Source organism: Lathamus discolor, chromosome 1, assembly GCF_037157495.1.
Source record: "Lathamus discolor isolate bLatDis1 chromosome 1, bLatDis1.hap1, whole genome shotgun sequence".
NCBI classification, from domain to species: Eukaryota; Metazoa; Chordata; class Aves; order Psittaciformes; family Psittacidae; genus Lathamus; species Lathamus discolor.
In genome coordinates this window covers 50,384,346-50,401,599 of record NC_088884.1, presented here as the reverse complement: position 1 = coordinate 50,401,599, position 17,254 = coordinate 50,384,346, and the positions used below count along the sequence as shown (strand labels likewise).

Here is a 17,254-nt window from a genome sequence, read left to right as displayed (position 1 = left end):
AGGTGATTGTGATGGTGTTCTTCGATTGCTGTGGCTGTTTGCCTACTTTGTTCAAGGCCAGGTTGTGCTGGTGGTATACCCAGAACACAAGGAAGAAGGAAGTATTTAGGGGCATTAAGCAGGTGAGTGGCAGCGGAAGGTACCTTAGAGCAAGGGCCTTGTTACAGTTGGTATAACAGGTGCCAGGCCACAGGTAAGCCACCACCACTGGAAGTGGATAAAGGAATGGTCTTTGGCCAGTAGCAGGTATTGCTGTGTGTGCTGTTTCCCCCTGGCCGTTGGGACTGGTGGGAACAAATGAGGGAAAGCTGTTGGAAACCAGCACTGCCACTCAGCGCTGTTGAAAGCTCAGTGTAGGCCATCAGGTGAATGGCAGCTGATCACACAGCAGGCTCAGTCAGTGGGCTCTAGCTTTCCTCAACAGGCTCTTTGAACAGCATTTCCTGCTGATTGAGGGACAGAAAATTAGGAGAGCATTATGTTATGGGTGGTGTGTTGCCCATTGCACTCTGATCACCATAAGCTGGGACATGCCTGCAGGGGCTGAGTTTCCAAGTGAACAGGCAATGCCATTCCTTAGGTCAGCATTGTCCTCCCACTGTGGATACAGAGCGTGTGGCATCATTGCTTGGGCTGAGCGTACAGTGCCTAGTGCAGTAGTAGTACAGTGCCTTAACAGCAGTACTGAGGCCAGAACAGTGTTGAAAGCAAGGGGTAAGCTTAAAAGAAGAAACCAGATGCATTCAACTTTAAGAAGCTTCAAGCTTCGTGAAGTCTTCTGACTCTTGGAAAAGTTGGTCATGTCTTTCCCTCTGCATGTTGTGGGTTAGACACACACTCAACCCCTGCTTGCATGCTTCAGCTTCATATAATGCATGGCAGATTGTCTGATTGATAGGTGCCAGACCCAACAGTAAAACTGTCTTAAATGGGGAGGAGGAGGTATGGTAACTGTCCACTTGCCAGAAGTTGTTCTGGGAGGGAGAACAGAGTAACTGCTCACTGTCAAAGTAATGCAGACGGAGCCAGGTTCAAACAGCAAAGCACAAGGAGGTGGGTCTGCAGCAGCAGCACTCTCCAAGCTGGGATGAGCATTGGAGACCTAAGTGTTCAAAGGGGAGCTGTGTGATACCAAGTTCAAGGAAGAGAAATCCATTCCCATAACAGCACCATGAAACAATGGCTTAAAGTGTTCTGAGCCACAAATGGTAGCAGACAGAGGGAGCACTTGAGGCAAATACTATTCTGTTGTTACCAGTTCCTCCTGGCACTGCTGGAAATGAGGCATGAGGTGGATGGACCTTGGGTCTGATCTGAGGCAGCTACTCACGGATGCTGTGCAGAGATTAAATACATCTCTGTACTGCCGCTGGCAGGCACGAAGGTAACAGAGCAGTTAGAAACCTCAGTGGTACAGGCAGCAGTTACATGGGAGCAGCTTTCCAGAGGGCTCTTCCATAGCACTAGATGAAGCTAAGGTGCAAGGATGAGGCAAGCAGTAGGAAACATTAGATGAAACTAAGAGTATTTTTGATGGGATTCAAGCCTCTGGCACCAATGCTGCTTTTGCAGTGTTTGCAATGGAATGACCACATAATCCACAGGACTAATTTAGATTTTATTCTGGTATTTCTCAAATATAAAAAGTCAAAATTCTTACATCAATCTTTAAAGAAAATCCATGCAAGCAGGTCAAAATGTTTACAACTCAGTTTGCCCCCTCCCTCCCCCCACCCCTTCCCTCCCCTCCTCACTTCACAAACCATGTTGGCAAGTAAAACAAGTGTTGGCCTCAGGGGGTTTTCACAGCACACTGTTAACAAACCAATGCTAGGCTAAGTCAGGGGTGCAGTAAGCACCAAAATAAGATTTTGCACTTTAACAGCCTGGCTGCAATACCTCAGCATCTCCTGCGGTGGTTAAAGCCACCTCCGTTTCACCCAGTTCTGGCTCCACGCAATGTTAAACATTAAGGCTCTTTCTGTTTGATGCCACCATAATCTAACTCCTGATAGTCTCAAAACGTCACAGCCAGGAAAAGCAGTACAGACCAGGCTTCTAGAGAACTGCAGTTCATGACCCATCTCTTCCCTCTCTCTTGGGGAGAACCAAATCTGGACACACTGTACATGGTTTCTGTCGAGCAAAGTCCCAGATCTGTTCTGTATGAAACAGGTCTGGCCTGTCTGAAGAGATACATGTAAAACCAAAATGCTGCTACATTTAAATTGGTAGGCAGCAGAAATAAATAACTTTAGACTTCCTCTGCTGATTTTTACAGACCCTTTTGGTTGAAGTTCAGTGTCAAGATTCCATCAGGGCTGAAGCTGTACCACTGCCTGGTTACTACAGTTGTTCTCTGTAGCATGACTGAAGTGTTTTCAATTTACCTTTTCAATTCACAAAAGGTTTCTCTTTGAAAGGGAGTAGAAGTCAGACTAAGCAATAGAGCTTCATTCTGAAGGTTGCATAGAGACTGAAGAGATTTATACAACAAATGCTGTTAAAAAAGAAAGATGTCTGGCACTATTGAACAGCTCAAATGTGTGTGACCAAAAAATAACCAAAATATTTATAGGCAATCAACTCAGTTTGTTAGCAACAGCAATACTGTACATTTTTACATTATTATCAAATACATAATTCAAGAGTTACAAAATAAGATCATGCATTACCACTAAATCTCATACAAGCTTGGACTGGTTTCATTCCAAGAATCTGAAAGGGAGACAGAAGCATTTTGTAAGAACTCAAACGCTGTATTCCTGTTTTAGCTTTCACAGATTCTATGTAATCTTGTTACAAGAAAGCCTGTACAAGTTTGCTCAATTTAAAGTGTTAAAATCACTACTGAACAAAAAAGTGAGCAAAGTGATCAAGAAAGAGAGCTAAATGATTCACTCTTTTAAAGGCAGCTTCAGAGCCAGAGGTACCCATACACACTGGGGGCGTGATTTTAACAACAATTAGATGTTCTTCAATATGCCTAACTCCACCTTCTTTTTCACCTGGCAAAACAGTGCTTTTGATCAACCATTTCATTTAAAGAAGTGCCCCGGTGTGAATGTGTAAGGTACACACGTGCTTGTGTGCACTACTGAAATGCCAACGCTCCTTCCCCAGCCCCACCTCATACCCAAGCGGATGGATAAGCTGTTGGCAGTACTTCGACCCTTAGGTGCACCTGAAGAGAGCTGCGTGTTCTCCTCAGTGCTAGAAGTGACCTGGAATCAGATCTGCAGGGATGGAAAGCCGCACCCTATGTGACATTTCAGAAGGCTTCAGCTTTGTGGCTCATGCCTCTTGTCAGTAGTATTTACGCCTCTTCAAAGAGAGCAGCATTAAGAGATCAGATCATCTGTCTCCCTGGTTTCACTGCATTTACATATGGCACAAGATCGGTTTTCTAAGGAGTAACTTGTGGCAACAACATTTTTTTCCCTAAAAAAGTGTAACAGCACAAAAAAATTCATAGCAGCATTTTACACAATTTGTGTTAAAAAAGTAGAAGTTAACCATTTGTGTATTGAGTAACAAAAGGTTTAAATTACATTTATTTTCCATTTTACACTCACTATTTACGAGTTGGACTATTTACAAAGGTTCAAATGTTCTGTAAGAGTATGAGCGTTACCCAGAATAAACTTCACATGCGAGGTAATGGTCTACCTCAACCTCTGTTTTGGCTGGCTATAGAGGAGGTACGGTCAAGGTTTAGATCCTAGAAAAAATCAGAATTAGGATTTCATATGAATTAGATTGTGTTCTTGTAGGAGAAACCACACACGCACATACACAGAGTAATCCTATGGTAAAAACATTAAGACCAACAGTGGATTTACTTTTCATCTTTTTGGCTGAAAAAGAGGAGGAAAATAAGTTATTAGCTGTACCTCATTTAGTCCAACTGACTTTTCTATCAAGAGGCCAGCTTTTAATTCAAGACACTAAAGTGGTGTTAAACCACTAAAACTTAAAAATTAACTCAAAATAGGAGTTTTCAGCTGTTTTCCACTTAAGACAGAGGAATATTATTTCTGCATTGGTGTACCAGCCCACCTATCTCCAAGCCCAGGAGGCACCACTGCTAGCTTGGGCAAGACACCTCCACACATGCTTGCTAAAAGGCATTGACCTTACCTCTGTAACATAAGGGTGCCCGACCCCTTGGGTAAGTCTTACTTTCCCCTAAGCATTTTTAAATGGCAACCAACTGCACAAACACCATGCAAGATGCTTCTCATTGAGGATTAGGAGGTTTTGGAACCTGCAGGGTAATTATACGGTGAAAAAAACACATATCACAATGCTAGAAGGAAAAAAATGGGGAAGAAGGATCTACAATGATTCTCATTTAAGTCTTCTGACAGGTCATCAGCTGACCAAGTGATGAAACAGAAGTGCAGTGGATACTTCTGGTAGTTGCAAGACGAAGTTACTGTTCTTGCTCTAGTTACACATTACGTGAGGACTGCATAGGACAAGGCAACCTTTTTGATAACTGAGGCAAGCAGTGCTTAGTGTCGGTATCCTTTGCTCTCAGCAGGCTTAACATGATTTAGTTTTCTATTGTCTCATGCATCTCTGCCTCGTAACACACCCATTTCCACAAATACTGCCACCTTAAGATCTTAGCGCTTCAGCCAAGGATACCAAATCAGAGTTTAGTAGAAGTCTTATTTGCTCAAGCTTTTTTGTAAGCAAGTACTCTTGCTTAGAACTACTAAAACTGAGAAGTCTTAAATAAGCTGAACACCACTGAGATGCACATTTTATTTCAGAAGATATGGAAATTTATATACCCAAGTTTCTTTAAAAAGAAAAGAAAAATGGCCTATTAAGGCATCTTAAAAAAAAAAAAAAAAATCCTTGTATGGCTTTGGTTTGCTGAGATACTCTTTTACATTGTTAAAAAGGAAAACCATGTTCAAATAAATTTGACATTATGACACATTCACATATTTCACTTAGAACTGACAGTTATACAGATGCCTACATGTGATCACAGATGTCTCCCTTTGTGATGACATGAATAAAAAGGTAATCCAAATGTTTATCTCACAGTAGAGGGCAACCCAGAAGTCTGTGCAGCAGTGACGTATAAGGAGTTATTATCTGGAAGAGGGGGAACCACAGAGTTTCCATTAGTGGGTGAACAGCTCAGTTTCAGTTTTTCCAAGTACTCTGCATGAACAGGCTTGTGACACTGGAGGACCTTGATGGCATCTTCTACTTTAAACCATTCTCTTTTCCTTCCTGAATGGGTATAATCCACAAAGAAAAACAGTGTTACAAATCTGTAACAGCACCATTTGTTGCTATCTGATTATTCACCTTCTCCCATTTCTCCTACTTCAGAAGTTCAAGTTGTCAGGCAAAAGCTAAGCGTGAAAAGACCTTGAAGGAACACAAGCGATTCACTCAAGCTTACTGAAACGCAGTTAATATTAAAGCCTTTCAGCTAACTTTTGAAGCAGATACTGGGCAGAAGCTCGTATGACTGTTCATACGCTCCAAAAGCTACATCCAAGTCCCTACAGAAAATGATGTTATTGTTTACATGACTTACTACTGCTCTCCTAGACTGCCATGCCAAGCAGAAAACCAATCTGAAGAATGAACATGCATGCATGAAGTTACAGAAGAATTGCTTGGTCTGATATAGAAAGCAGCGTTCTATAATGAAAATGTATCCATGTGTGGAGTTGCTCAGATTAGCCATGTTTTAAAAGTAACATACCTTATACTAGACATGTTTAGGTAAGTTGTAAGACTGTCTTACTAGAGATAAGACCATCTTTCTATACAAGTCAGTCCTCTTAAATTTAGAGGCCTCTGAAAACACTTAGACAAGGTAAAGGATAATATTGTTGAAAGTGGGATTAACTGTTTTTCATTTGATTTTACAGTGTTATAGGTACTATGCTTGATATTAAGACACCTATAAACCACTTGTTTAAGACCAAGGTATGTGGCCCCACCAGAGTCATTCATCCACTGCCAGTGGCAGCTCCCCAGAAGGAAGCCAGCAGTAGCAGGAACAGAATAGAACTGGCCTCATAGGCCCAATACAGTTCCAGGTACAAAACCCCCTTAAAACAATTCCATTCCTGCCGATACTGTTCCTTTAAAATAACGGACTGATCAGTGTTGCTATATAGGGAAACTGACATGCAAGTAAGAGGGTGCACTGCCACAGCTTGATAGTATTGTAACCAAACCATTCTCTCTCCACCTGAAACTGGGCAGTTCTGAAGCCACCCTTAGTTCAATCCAGTCACTAACAGACCAGTGGTGCTAGGCTTATGAACGTAAACACCTCCTGAAAAGCCCAAAGCATAACTAGTCAAGGTAGCACGTAATTTACTGATACCAATTCTTGGTTAACTAAAACTTCAGCTGGACCAATACACTGAATGAACTAAGCTTCTAGTACCTTTACCTTCAACATGGAGGAGCTATACATCACAAAGGATGTTAATCTAACTAAACTGTATGACAGTGGTATCTGTATGACATATACATACTATATATATGTATATACATATATATTATATATACAAATATATGTATATATAGAGGAACAGATGCCTCAAGGTCAGCACTATCTTTGCTGTAAAGTCAGGCTATGGTGAAAGTGAGTACTAGTGATCCCCCCTTTGCCCCAAGGACTCAGGGGAAGAAGAACCTCACCAAAAATTTCCAAAGATTTTTCTTGCATTTTTCCAAAGACATTTTAAAAACCACCCTGGAGCATCAGGCAGCAAAATATTCTACTCTATAAGGAAAAAATAATCAGTATAATATTTGGCCTTAAAAAAAATAAAGAGCTGTATCAGCAACTACTAATGGAAGTTTATTCCATCATGATACTTGGAATACCCTAATCAATATAAGAGTAACACTATGTTGGAAGCAACCCTAGCTCTATGTGTACAAGAGTATGGAAGAACAGCATCACAATTTGCAGTAATTTCAGTTTCTAGAACAGAATTAGTGTTCTCCCAGAATGATATGAATTGCTTCAGAAAATGAAAAATGAAGGCTGCTTAATACATCTGAAGCATATCACGTGAGGACAGAGAATGGGTTTACCTATATTAACTGAATCCTCCCAGTCTTCCAGTATTTCCGTCACCGTAAGAACATAAACGTATGTCCTGTGCTTCCGATCCTGGTTCTGCTTGAATGTTAGAAGTCGATATTTTAATTCTCAGTAAAAACAAAAACCAACAAACTTTCAGACTTACCACAACTGTAAGATCAGCAATGACTCACCTCTGAAGCACACTTGCCAGTGAAACCTGATTCTTATTTTCACTTCTAGTGAACATCTGTACTGAGTAGGCCCAGAAGGATGGGAAATCCCAAGTTTTATTTGAAACAACTATTTTATTTTACTAATCTAACCACCACCCAGAAACCAACAAACCTAAACCAGCCCAAGCAAATTTGAAGATCGTAAAGTTGTGACCAAACTATGTTCTTGGTCATCCAGTTTAATATTAGCAGTTGTCCATTAGCAACTGCCCATTACTTATCTTTTAGGTATGTTGCATATTGCCCACAGTTTAGTGCATTTGCTAAAACAGTTTCCACAACTCATGTTCCTAAATGACAGGTTATGAAAAAACCTTTGCAGGATGGAACTGCTGCGTCATGTGGCTAGATCATCTTCACAGTGCTGGCTATAAAGTTTCACTCAGCAAGCGAGGCAAATTGAATAGCCTATGTTTGCAATCATGACAAACGAACAAATCATTACCATCTGTTCACTCGTCAGATTTGCCACGTTTGCAGCACTAACCAACTATTTAGAAAGCACACTGTTTTCAACAAGGCAAGTCAAATAAAGAGCCTGACAGAGGCAGCCTGCTCAGGGTAGGGTCACTGTGCCACAGCCAGCCCACCCGAGGTCTGCGTAGACATTACTCCCTGCTTGCTCCAAAGCAGGCTAGCAGTGCACTGTGAAAAGTGCAACCCGACTAAGCAAACCACACTGCCCCTTGGAAAAGGGCTATGCTCCTAGAAAACCCAGGAACATCTATGGTTACAACTATATTAAGCACCAAGAGATGTTATGCCCTAGCTCCCCTTACAAATGGTTTTATCCTTGTGCCAATAACCATTCGTACTTAACTCTGTTTCACTACACTTAATATGAACTGTTGCTCTTTACTAGGAAATAAAAAAATACTCCAAGACAGTTCTTTGTCAGTGTCAGTATTAAATGGAGTAAATTCATTTATAACATGTATCCTTTCTGGCTGTACTTCTGGAATATGAGGACTCAGCAGCAATGCAATTTCCATCTTAGCTCCATCCCCAGGTTGCAGTATGTGGCCCCTTCAATGTACTATTAACTGCTTGTGGGGCTGTGTTGTGAAACTGAAGTAGGGCCTTGATTTAAGTTAGAAGTAATCTAGAAAAATGCCACTGAGATTTTTCTCTCCTCTGGTCTAGACAGCAGCAGACAGCTTCAGAAGAACATACAGCATAATCATCAAAGCATCATCATCCCTTGCAGCCTGTTTTAAGGTAACAAGATGCTAGGTATCCCGTCTCATTTTGATCTGAGCTAGAAAATACAGAATACTTCTGCAGACGAACCAGCAAAGTTAACGCAGACACATTTTAATGTATAGGACCATCCAGGTGAACTCATCATAAACCCAAAACAAATCAGAAAAAGGGCAAGCACTACTAACTACAAACATGGTCTCCATACTTCACAATGGGAACATGTTTAGCACTGTATTGAATAGTCATACATGACTAAGTCATTTTTCACATAGGAAATCCCTATTGGGAATGCACTGCCTCTGAAAGTTGGTTTTATAATTGAACTGTCAAGATTCATACCTAACTGCTGGACTAAGCGACTTTCACCCATCATAGAGCACAACACAATTGATCTGAAGACTCACACCTACATTTCTATCTACTCCTGTCTAGACCCTGAGCAGAAGGTGCCAACACCAACACTGAAAGAGAAGTATGTCTAACACACATCCTCATACTGTCACTAGTTCAGCATCTGATGTTTACTTCAGAACACAAGCTTTGAAGCACATACTATTGCTAAAGGTCAGATTTATGTTATCCAAAGCCTTAGCTTTTTTTTAGTGAATCAAAGCCATAATGAAATATTTCATACACAGCGTAATGACTCCATCAATTTAGGTGTGGGAAAGATGACAAGTAACTTCACCAAAATCCGATCAGAGAGGAAAAGCCAAAGCAGTGCCCCCAAAATGCACGTGTGCTATTTCAGACATCCTACACCTTTTAACGTTGGTTTCACTTTTTTTTAAGCTTCTGGAAGTTGTCCCAGTACTAATTCAATCTTTCCAGGGAAGTCCAAAGTACTTTGAAATCTTCCTATTCAAATCTTTGCACATCACATAACAGCTACAGAAAGTCACCTGTCTGATGTAGCATTTCCAGCAGCATGGCAAAATGCTAAGCAGGTAATACTTAAGAACCCAAGTCTGATGTTGTAGTTTATCAAAGCTCACAAAAAACACCCTCCAAACCAACCACAAAACACTGTTTTTAATAGATAAAAGAAATAGCTCACCTCAAATATCCCAAGCAGTCTGCCCAGCTTTCCCTTTACTCCAGCCTACAAAACAAGAAAAGGTGTTAATGCATGCTTTTCATTTCAAAGTGTAAGATACCAGTTCCAGCCTTCTACATCAGCATACTCCTCCTTGTTAGGGTTATTTAACCTAAGTTTTAATTAGGCAGTGTGCATTGCTTCTGGAGTTTTGTGTTTTAGAGTACTTTTAGAGTATTAGAGCACAAAAGCTTGTCTTAATGAATGGATCAAAGAATGCATAAATCTGTAAAGTTTTCCACCCAGACCAAAATCCTGTTTTATTTGCCACGTTCTTTGTGTACTATATTTTATTAAAGAGATAAATAACACCCAATACTGAAATAATCCAGGGAAGTAGATAGGACAAGATAGAATTTAAAGTAGTACAATAACAAATCTAGAGAAGGAATCATTAAAACCCCATTGCTACTTTATGCAGAAACTTAAGTCCAGTCTTCAAAGACAGTAACAAATTAAACTGTAGGTTACTGGGTGGATCTTGCAGCATAATGACTTCATGTACCCTAGTTTTCATACAGAAGTGGAGCTTTTGGTATGTAAACTTAAACCCTCATTTTCATCCCCAATTCTCTACCAACAGTTTGAACTGTTTTTCTAGTTAGTAACATTACAAAAGGCTCTAAAGTCAGAGTTTTACACTGACTTTTTAGAACAACCCTTACGTGTATCAGCACTTACTGATTTTTCTCAGCACAGTAAAGGTAGTTGTTATATTCTACTAAGACTCTAGGGGTTTACCCCACCTCCACTCCCCAAAATAATATTTAACGCCTATTCCAAGAGAATCAGTTTTGGATCATCCATTTATTCTAAACAAAGCTTGGTCCATCCATATGCTTGAAACCTAAAAGCGTATGTAGTCTACTGGTAGAGAAAGCCGTATTTAGGTTTTATTTGTCCTGTTGTATAACCCACATTTAAAATAGGCCTTAGCACCAAGATGACATTTTCTGCCTTTCACTCTTTGTTTCCAGCATTAACCAAAGAAGGTTAATGATGTCTTTATATAAAGGACCATGTGGATCAATTACATTTTAATGAATAACTCTGACAGACAACTGGGCAGGCTTTAGCAATAACTCTGATCAAAGATCTTACAAGTGAACGCTTTCTGTGTCTTTTTAAAGAAAGCAGATGGCTGGGGTTATTTATTAAGCAGTTTTGATGAAGGAAGTATGATCACAGCCCATGCAACTCCACAAGCATTTTGCTTATCCAGAACAAGAGCTAGACCTAAAGTTACTGCAAAACTACATAGAATATTCTTCTGGTTGTTTGCTGTGACGACAGAGATACCTGTCAGAGCTCATGAAGTTGAAACACATAACTGGATGGGCTGGATAAGTAATTAGGCAGTGTATTCATTATGAAAGAGGCAGATCCTTATTTTGGTCTGAAAAGGTCAGCTATGCCGTAACAGGTACTCAATAAATATGTGGCTTTTCAGCATGACAGAGCCCATTACAGGCTCTGTCGGATTCTCAAACCTTAAGAAAAGCTTTACCAAGTACCAAGGAATTGCTCTAGAGGGGACTATGCTACACCAGAGGGAGAGAAAAAACTTACTTCCCCCCAACTCAAAAAGCTTTCAAGATTTTGTAACTCTAAGCAGTCCTAGACAATGCCTTACTTACATTACAAAGATATCTTAAAGGCAGGTCTATGGGCAACAGGACTGTTGAAGGACAAAATCTCACCATCAATAGATGCAGGAGGGCTTGTCTGAACTGCTAAGTGGGAGTCTGACATTCAACTGATACCCAACACATGGCACAAACACCACAGCCAGGTATGTTTACTAATACTGAATAGCCTTCATAGAGATGTTTTTTTAACTTACTGGTACTCCACAGTTACGATGTGTGATGTTGCTCTAAGTGGAATTTACTTAAAAGCATCTCTGTTCTCTCTCCAAGCAAACCAGTGGTTTAAACAAATCCTCATAAGCTGAATAATTCTGAATGAAGCAATTAGAAGCACTCCATTACATTAAATGTAAAAATTCCCACACACTTATAATGAACCTTTTATGCACCAGATGTTGCTATGTAAATGTGATTACTGTCTCTGACGACTTGTTACTCTCTAGGCAAAGATATGTGCTTCCAAAATGTAGCATCATTCCTGCAGAGTAGCGTCTTTTGAAAACCACTATACCCCAAAAGCACAGAACAGTGGTAATTAGTGTCATGAACTTCCTCTGAAAGCAATATATTCAACTGAATCATCTTCATAGTTAAAAAGTAACAAAAGTATTTCCTCCAAGTTATCTTCCTTTAAAAGGTGTCAAAATTAAGTACTAGAGGACCAAGAAATGATTTGGCTTTTTCCCTAGAAGGTCACCTGGAAAGTTCCTACTTTCCCAGTTGTAAGCTTCTATATACATTCAATACACTGACTATGTTCTGGACTTAGAACCACTTTGTCTCTAACAGCTTTCTTCCTTTGGCCTTTATGTATCCGTGGCTGTTAAAATGCAATTCTTTAAACAGAATCACACAGGCTACCACAAGCGTGCGAGTCTAAACTGTGGGAGAAAAGCCTGAAAAATCCCAGGCATTTCTTTTGACATACAAGCTGTTGAATTAAGTGCTACGCGTCCCAGAATGATTCCCTAAGGAACTCTATGAGTACTGTGTAGATAAGGTCTCAAGTCTTAACTTATGCATATATTTTAGTATTAGTCTAAATCCAGCCAAAAGAGGGAAAACCGTCCACTTCATCCCATTCTGCCCTGGAGGTCATTCACTGTTGGCAGCTCTAGGCATACTGCAGTCTCAGATGTGCAGTCACACTTGCTTTTTGCTTCCTGTAGATGGAGCAAGAGTCATGCTGCAGTTCAAGTCTTCGGCTAACAGTCTACCAGGGCAGAAAGTTCCTTAAAATTTGAAAGATTTGTGTTATTTTTAACTGTGGAATCTGTTGGATAGTACTTTAATGGCTACGCTTCTGAAGACACAAGGCAAGGCTATTCCTGCCCTTTCTTTCAAACTCTTCTAAACCCCAAAGGGTTTCACTGTACCTGCCACAATCTTTCAACTGAAATGCTGTTTTCTTTACTTTCTGAAGTATCTACCTAGTCCTAGTCTGTAACACTCTATCATTTTTCAAATACTTAGATGCTTACTGGAGCAGATTCCTCTTATTTCCTGCAGGAGGTCTTAGACAGTATTACTGCCATTTCCGCTGTTGTTGTGGGTTACCCTTCAGGATCAGCCTCTTCTTCTCAGAAGCTGTATTTACGCAGGTCTGGGAGGAATTGCATATTTCTTGGTAGGCATTTCAGTACATTAGTAAGTTCAAAGCAAGAGTCTCAGGTTTTCTGTGAGATGGAGAAAGGAAAGGGAGTGGGAGGGTGCTCCTTCCATTTAAGAGGCTGGACATCATCAGCTTGCCACCCTTATTACTTGTATCATATTTCTCTTTGAACACCGTGTATGCAAACAACTTTTATTTCCATCTTTCACACTATGCAATTAAAGACTAAGCTCCAAATTCATTAACAGAGCAGCTCCTCATTTAGATGAGGTTTAATACCTTTCTGGGATTGCTTTACATTGTAACTTCATTTTGGAATTCTACTTTCAGGTTCGTAAAAACTTACTGTACCCGAGGAGCTTGACAGGTTATCTGCATTGCTATAGCCTGTGAAATGGCAGGCATATTTACATGAAACATACTAAAAACATTTAGTAGAGGCTAAAACTCAAATCACTACCATGAGCAAAACTAAAAATTATATCGTGGTGCCACATAGGCAAACTATGGAGCAACTGCAGTGCAGATAGATTTCACTACAAAGATGTTTGTTTGGGTTTTAAAACAAAGACTACTAAAACAATATACTACTGTTGGTGGCAAAGTGAGGGATATTCAGAGCCAGAGGGCTACACATTGTGAGCTGTTACCACTCCTACCATTAAGGAATGCCATTATAACTCCCACTATCAATTCTTCCATTTTAATAGACTAATCTAAACCAATGCTTCGTTTGTGCACGGCCCAATACTGAGGAAACACAGTTCAAACCAGTGCCACAGTGTGCCTCCTTTGAAGTTTATTCATTCACAAAACTCTTTAACAGTTCACTGTACTGTAACCAGCTTGCCAGGTGACATTGACCTTAGTTTAAAAATAGAAAGGACATCCATCTCTAGAAAGGTTAGTATGAATTTCCATGACTCAAATCAAACCCCTGAATACTGCTCTGGCTTTTCTTTAAAAGTGGTGCTTTGCAATCTTGTGGCAGCACGCAAGATTCAGCCTATAACTTAAGAATATTTTACTTTGAAGCATAAGCTTTTAACACTTACAGCTTAAACCTTAGACACTGAAGCTGTAGAACAAGTGCCACCAAATGACTTTTCCTTATTAAAGCCCCTCACCTTCAACAACTCTTTATGTATTTGCAAGCACAGCTCAGAACTGAACATGGCTGGCAGTTTGTGTCTTACTCCAGAACATCATAAAAAAATATACCCAAAAAGCACAGCTACTGTAGCATAAGTGAATAAAAATGGGTTTACCTTCTGAGCAAAACACCCCTGTGCTAGCACCACTCAAGAACTGTTTGCTGGGTTCCCTTCTACCTTTAGAAACAGTTTCTTTTGTGGTATCTAAGCACTGATGATGTTGACACTTTGAGTCATTTACAACATGCAGCCTCTTACTGAAATCCTCATGACAACACATATTCTAAGCAGCTACAGAACAGCTTAACATACACCACACTGAAAGGTATTAAAAGCATTTGCCTAAACCACGTAACTGATTTTAAGATTAATTTTGTGTGATAACACTTAAGTAAAACATGGATCAAAAGAGCTTTGTATGAGTGAAGGAGGCTGGCCTGTGTCTTCAGGACTCAAAACAGCCTGGGGTTGCTGAACAATGCAGTTCTTGATCGGAACCACCATGATGTGTGAGAAAATCTTGCTCTGCCCTGAGATAAAAAGTGAGGGCAAGAACAAAACTGAGCCATGGAAGAACTTCTTCGCATCATCACAGCAGGTACTCACTCCTGTTCTGCTTTTTCTGATTTGCCTGCTGATGCGAAAGCACACCCAAAGGGAAAAAGATCGTTCAGAAGTAACCAACATTTTGGTATGTGTATGAACTAGAGAAGCTCACAGCATATGGGCAGTGTGTGCACTCTGATTGGGCATTTACATTAACAGAGAAATTTGTACTAAGTTTATACTACATGATGTATCATCCAGTAATATTCCGTACCAATTCCTTAGCTTAACCTTCCCCAGCACTCATGACCCATGCACTGCAGAAATCTGCAAGCAGAGCTACAGCAAAGCCAGGCCTTAGCAGTGTTCCTCAGGAGATTCCTAGGGAATAACCATGTGAAGCAGAAAACTAGTTATCAGGCCCCAGATCACAACTCTCACTGGTATACTATTTTGCTATGAAGTCAGGCGGAGCTTTGTGTGTAGCACTGCATTCCCTGCAAGCTGAGAAGCTAGACCACTCGGGCAACTTCCAATAGTCAAACACCCAGCAGCTTTTGTGACATACTAACTGCAGACAGCTCCCTTTGAGATCATCATTCCTCACCATGAAAGAAAAAACAACCAAACATATGACTACAGTTCAGTCAGCTCTAGTTTGACATGGAGATGAGATTTTACAATCCCTCATCTTGGACTGTGCCTTAGGTCAGATCAACAATTAAAACTACCAGTGTTCACAAGAACACTGAGCCAATGACTGTGCTTTTTAATCCCACCCATCAACAAGTGACAATGGGAAATACCAGGACTTTCCCCAGAGGTGCTATCACCTGGAAGCCTAAATCTTTGCTGACTCATTCCTAGAAACCTGTACCTTTGTTCCTTAGACTACCTTGTGGCTGACTGCTTCCTTTACTTTAACAAATACACAAGCACTTATATTTGAGTATGTCTTGTGCAGCTTGAAATTGGCTCCTCCCGCAAAATGGCATGGTCAGAAAGTCTGGAATAACTTTGTATCAGTATGGCTTATTTATACTTAAACCTTGCAGCATGAAGGCTGCCAAGAGCATTGAATACTGAACTAATCTGCTCCCTGTGTAAGAGGGGAGGAGGGTTACCAACACAGATCACAGAAGATCTCATTTTGACACTAAATAGCAGGCAGCATTTGGTACAAGTTGATCTATATCAAGTTCCAAGCCCCTACAACCCAGCAGTACCAGTCTTAAGGCTAAGCTAGCTACACTACTAGATAGCACAGCTAATAAAAAAAACAAAACACATTATACATACTTATTAGCAACAATATTAATGTGTTTTGTGAATAGTAGTGGTCAAACTGGGACAAGAAAACCGTGTAAGACTAGCAGAAATCCTGAAGTTCACTCACTTGCCAGGATGCATCCACTTTCTTCAAAACCTTATACCTTCTATTTAAGAAGTATGCTATAAAGCATTAAGAGTTAATCAGTGGTTGCTTATGCACTGCATAATTTCTAGCTAAATCAAGTGACTGAGTTCTCTTGAAGTTTTGTTTGGCCGACAGTCCTGGCTGTTAGATACTGAAGTAACGTTTAACAGTTTGCCCAGGAAAAATAAATAGCAAGTTAAGCCCCAAACGTCTGAAATTGAAATTTAAGTGCTATACTAGAGTGGGAAACTGCACTAACTCATTAAGACTTAAAGCTCTGTTTTGCCTACAGGTAGGAGCAGAGATAAAAAAGGCAGACTATACTTAAGGTGCTTTCTTGATAGATAAACAGCCTTAAATATACTTAACAAATCATTTTTATTGTTGAGTTCTCAACTGCTCAGATAGATCAGCTTCAAATCCATTTAGTTTGGAATCTTCTCAAAGGTCTGTTTATTTCTCTTTCTTATGTAGCTACACATTAATGGTTAATTCACCTTCAGTCTGTTCCAGAAGAGCTGCGAGCCTAACATTTTTTGCACAAACACAGAAACGCTACACTACTATAATATGTCATTTGGCATAAAGTCACAGTTCCACTTCTATTAAGTGTTTATAAAGGCAGATAGAAATTTAGCTATGAAATGAAAGCGTGCTGGGAAGCAAGCTAATTAGTTCACCTCACCACATTATACCCCAATTCTAACACACACTGCAGCTCTTTGAATTTCAAAACCATAGAAGTCACAGTCAAATCCTGGACAAAGGAGGTAGAATTCCCTCTTTCATCTTGGTTCCCCTATGAAGATAGCAGCAGCAGCAAGAAACTAGATTTCAGTTTTATTGTTACCTCTTCATACACCTCTCTGACGGCTGCTCCCCCTGGTTCTTCTTCTGGTTCCATTCCTCCACCTGGTACAATCCACTGATCTGGGTATCGGCTACTGCTTACCAACAACACCTGTAAATAATAGCAAATGGTCATTAAATATAGCTCACAAGTCAGGAATACTGGTACTATCTATTTTTCCAGCAATGCACTTATTCACCTACCCAGATGGATCCTAGACTGTAGAAATCAAACAAAACAGAAAACCAGGAGTTGCAAGAAGTGGAAAAAAAAAAAGCGAAATTATTAAACCCCAGTCTTTTTAATACAATTAAGTCAAGGTGATGTCACTGTACTCTCCCTACACAAACACTTTCATCAGATGCTTAGACACTGTGAAAAACACACAGTACAATACACTCAGGAAT

At 40.2% G+C, this 17,254-nt stretch overlaps 1 protein-coding gene across 5 annotated transcripts in view; it reads right to left on the bottom strand.

The window, feature by feature from the left end:
- Positions 1 to 1,599: 1,599 nt before the first annotated feature.
- The window catches only part of NUDT4 (nudix hydrolase 4), a 29,124-nt gene continuing 13,469 nt past the window's right edge, over positions 1,600 to 17,254 (bottom strand). For 2 of the 5 annotated variants that reach the window (XM_065670221.1, XM_065670254.1), the window contains exons 2-5: positions 16,848 to 16,958; positions 9,581 to 9,625; positions 7,096 to 7,183; positions 1,600 to 5,256 (exon numbers count right to left, since the gene is read on the bottom strand). In XM_065670221.1, the coding sequence (XP_065526293.1) occupies positions 5,054 to 5,256; positions 7,096 to 7,183; positions 9,581 to 9,625; positions 16,848 to 16,958 (447 nt within the window). In that variant the 3' untranslated portion in view covers positions 1,600 to 5,053. The remainder of the gene's footprint in view (positions 5,257 to 7,095; positions 7,184 to 9,580; positions 9,626 to 16,847; positions 16,959 to 17,254) is intronic. The other 3 variants (XR_010610680.1, XM_065670246.1, XM_065670236.1) reach the window with 3 other exon arrangements.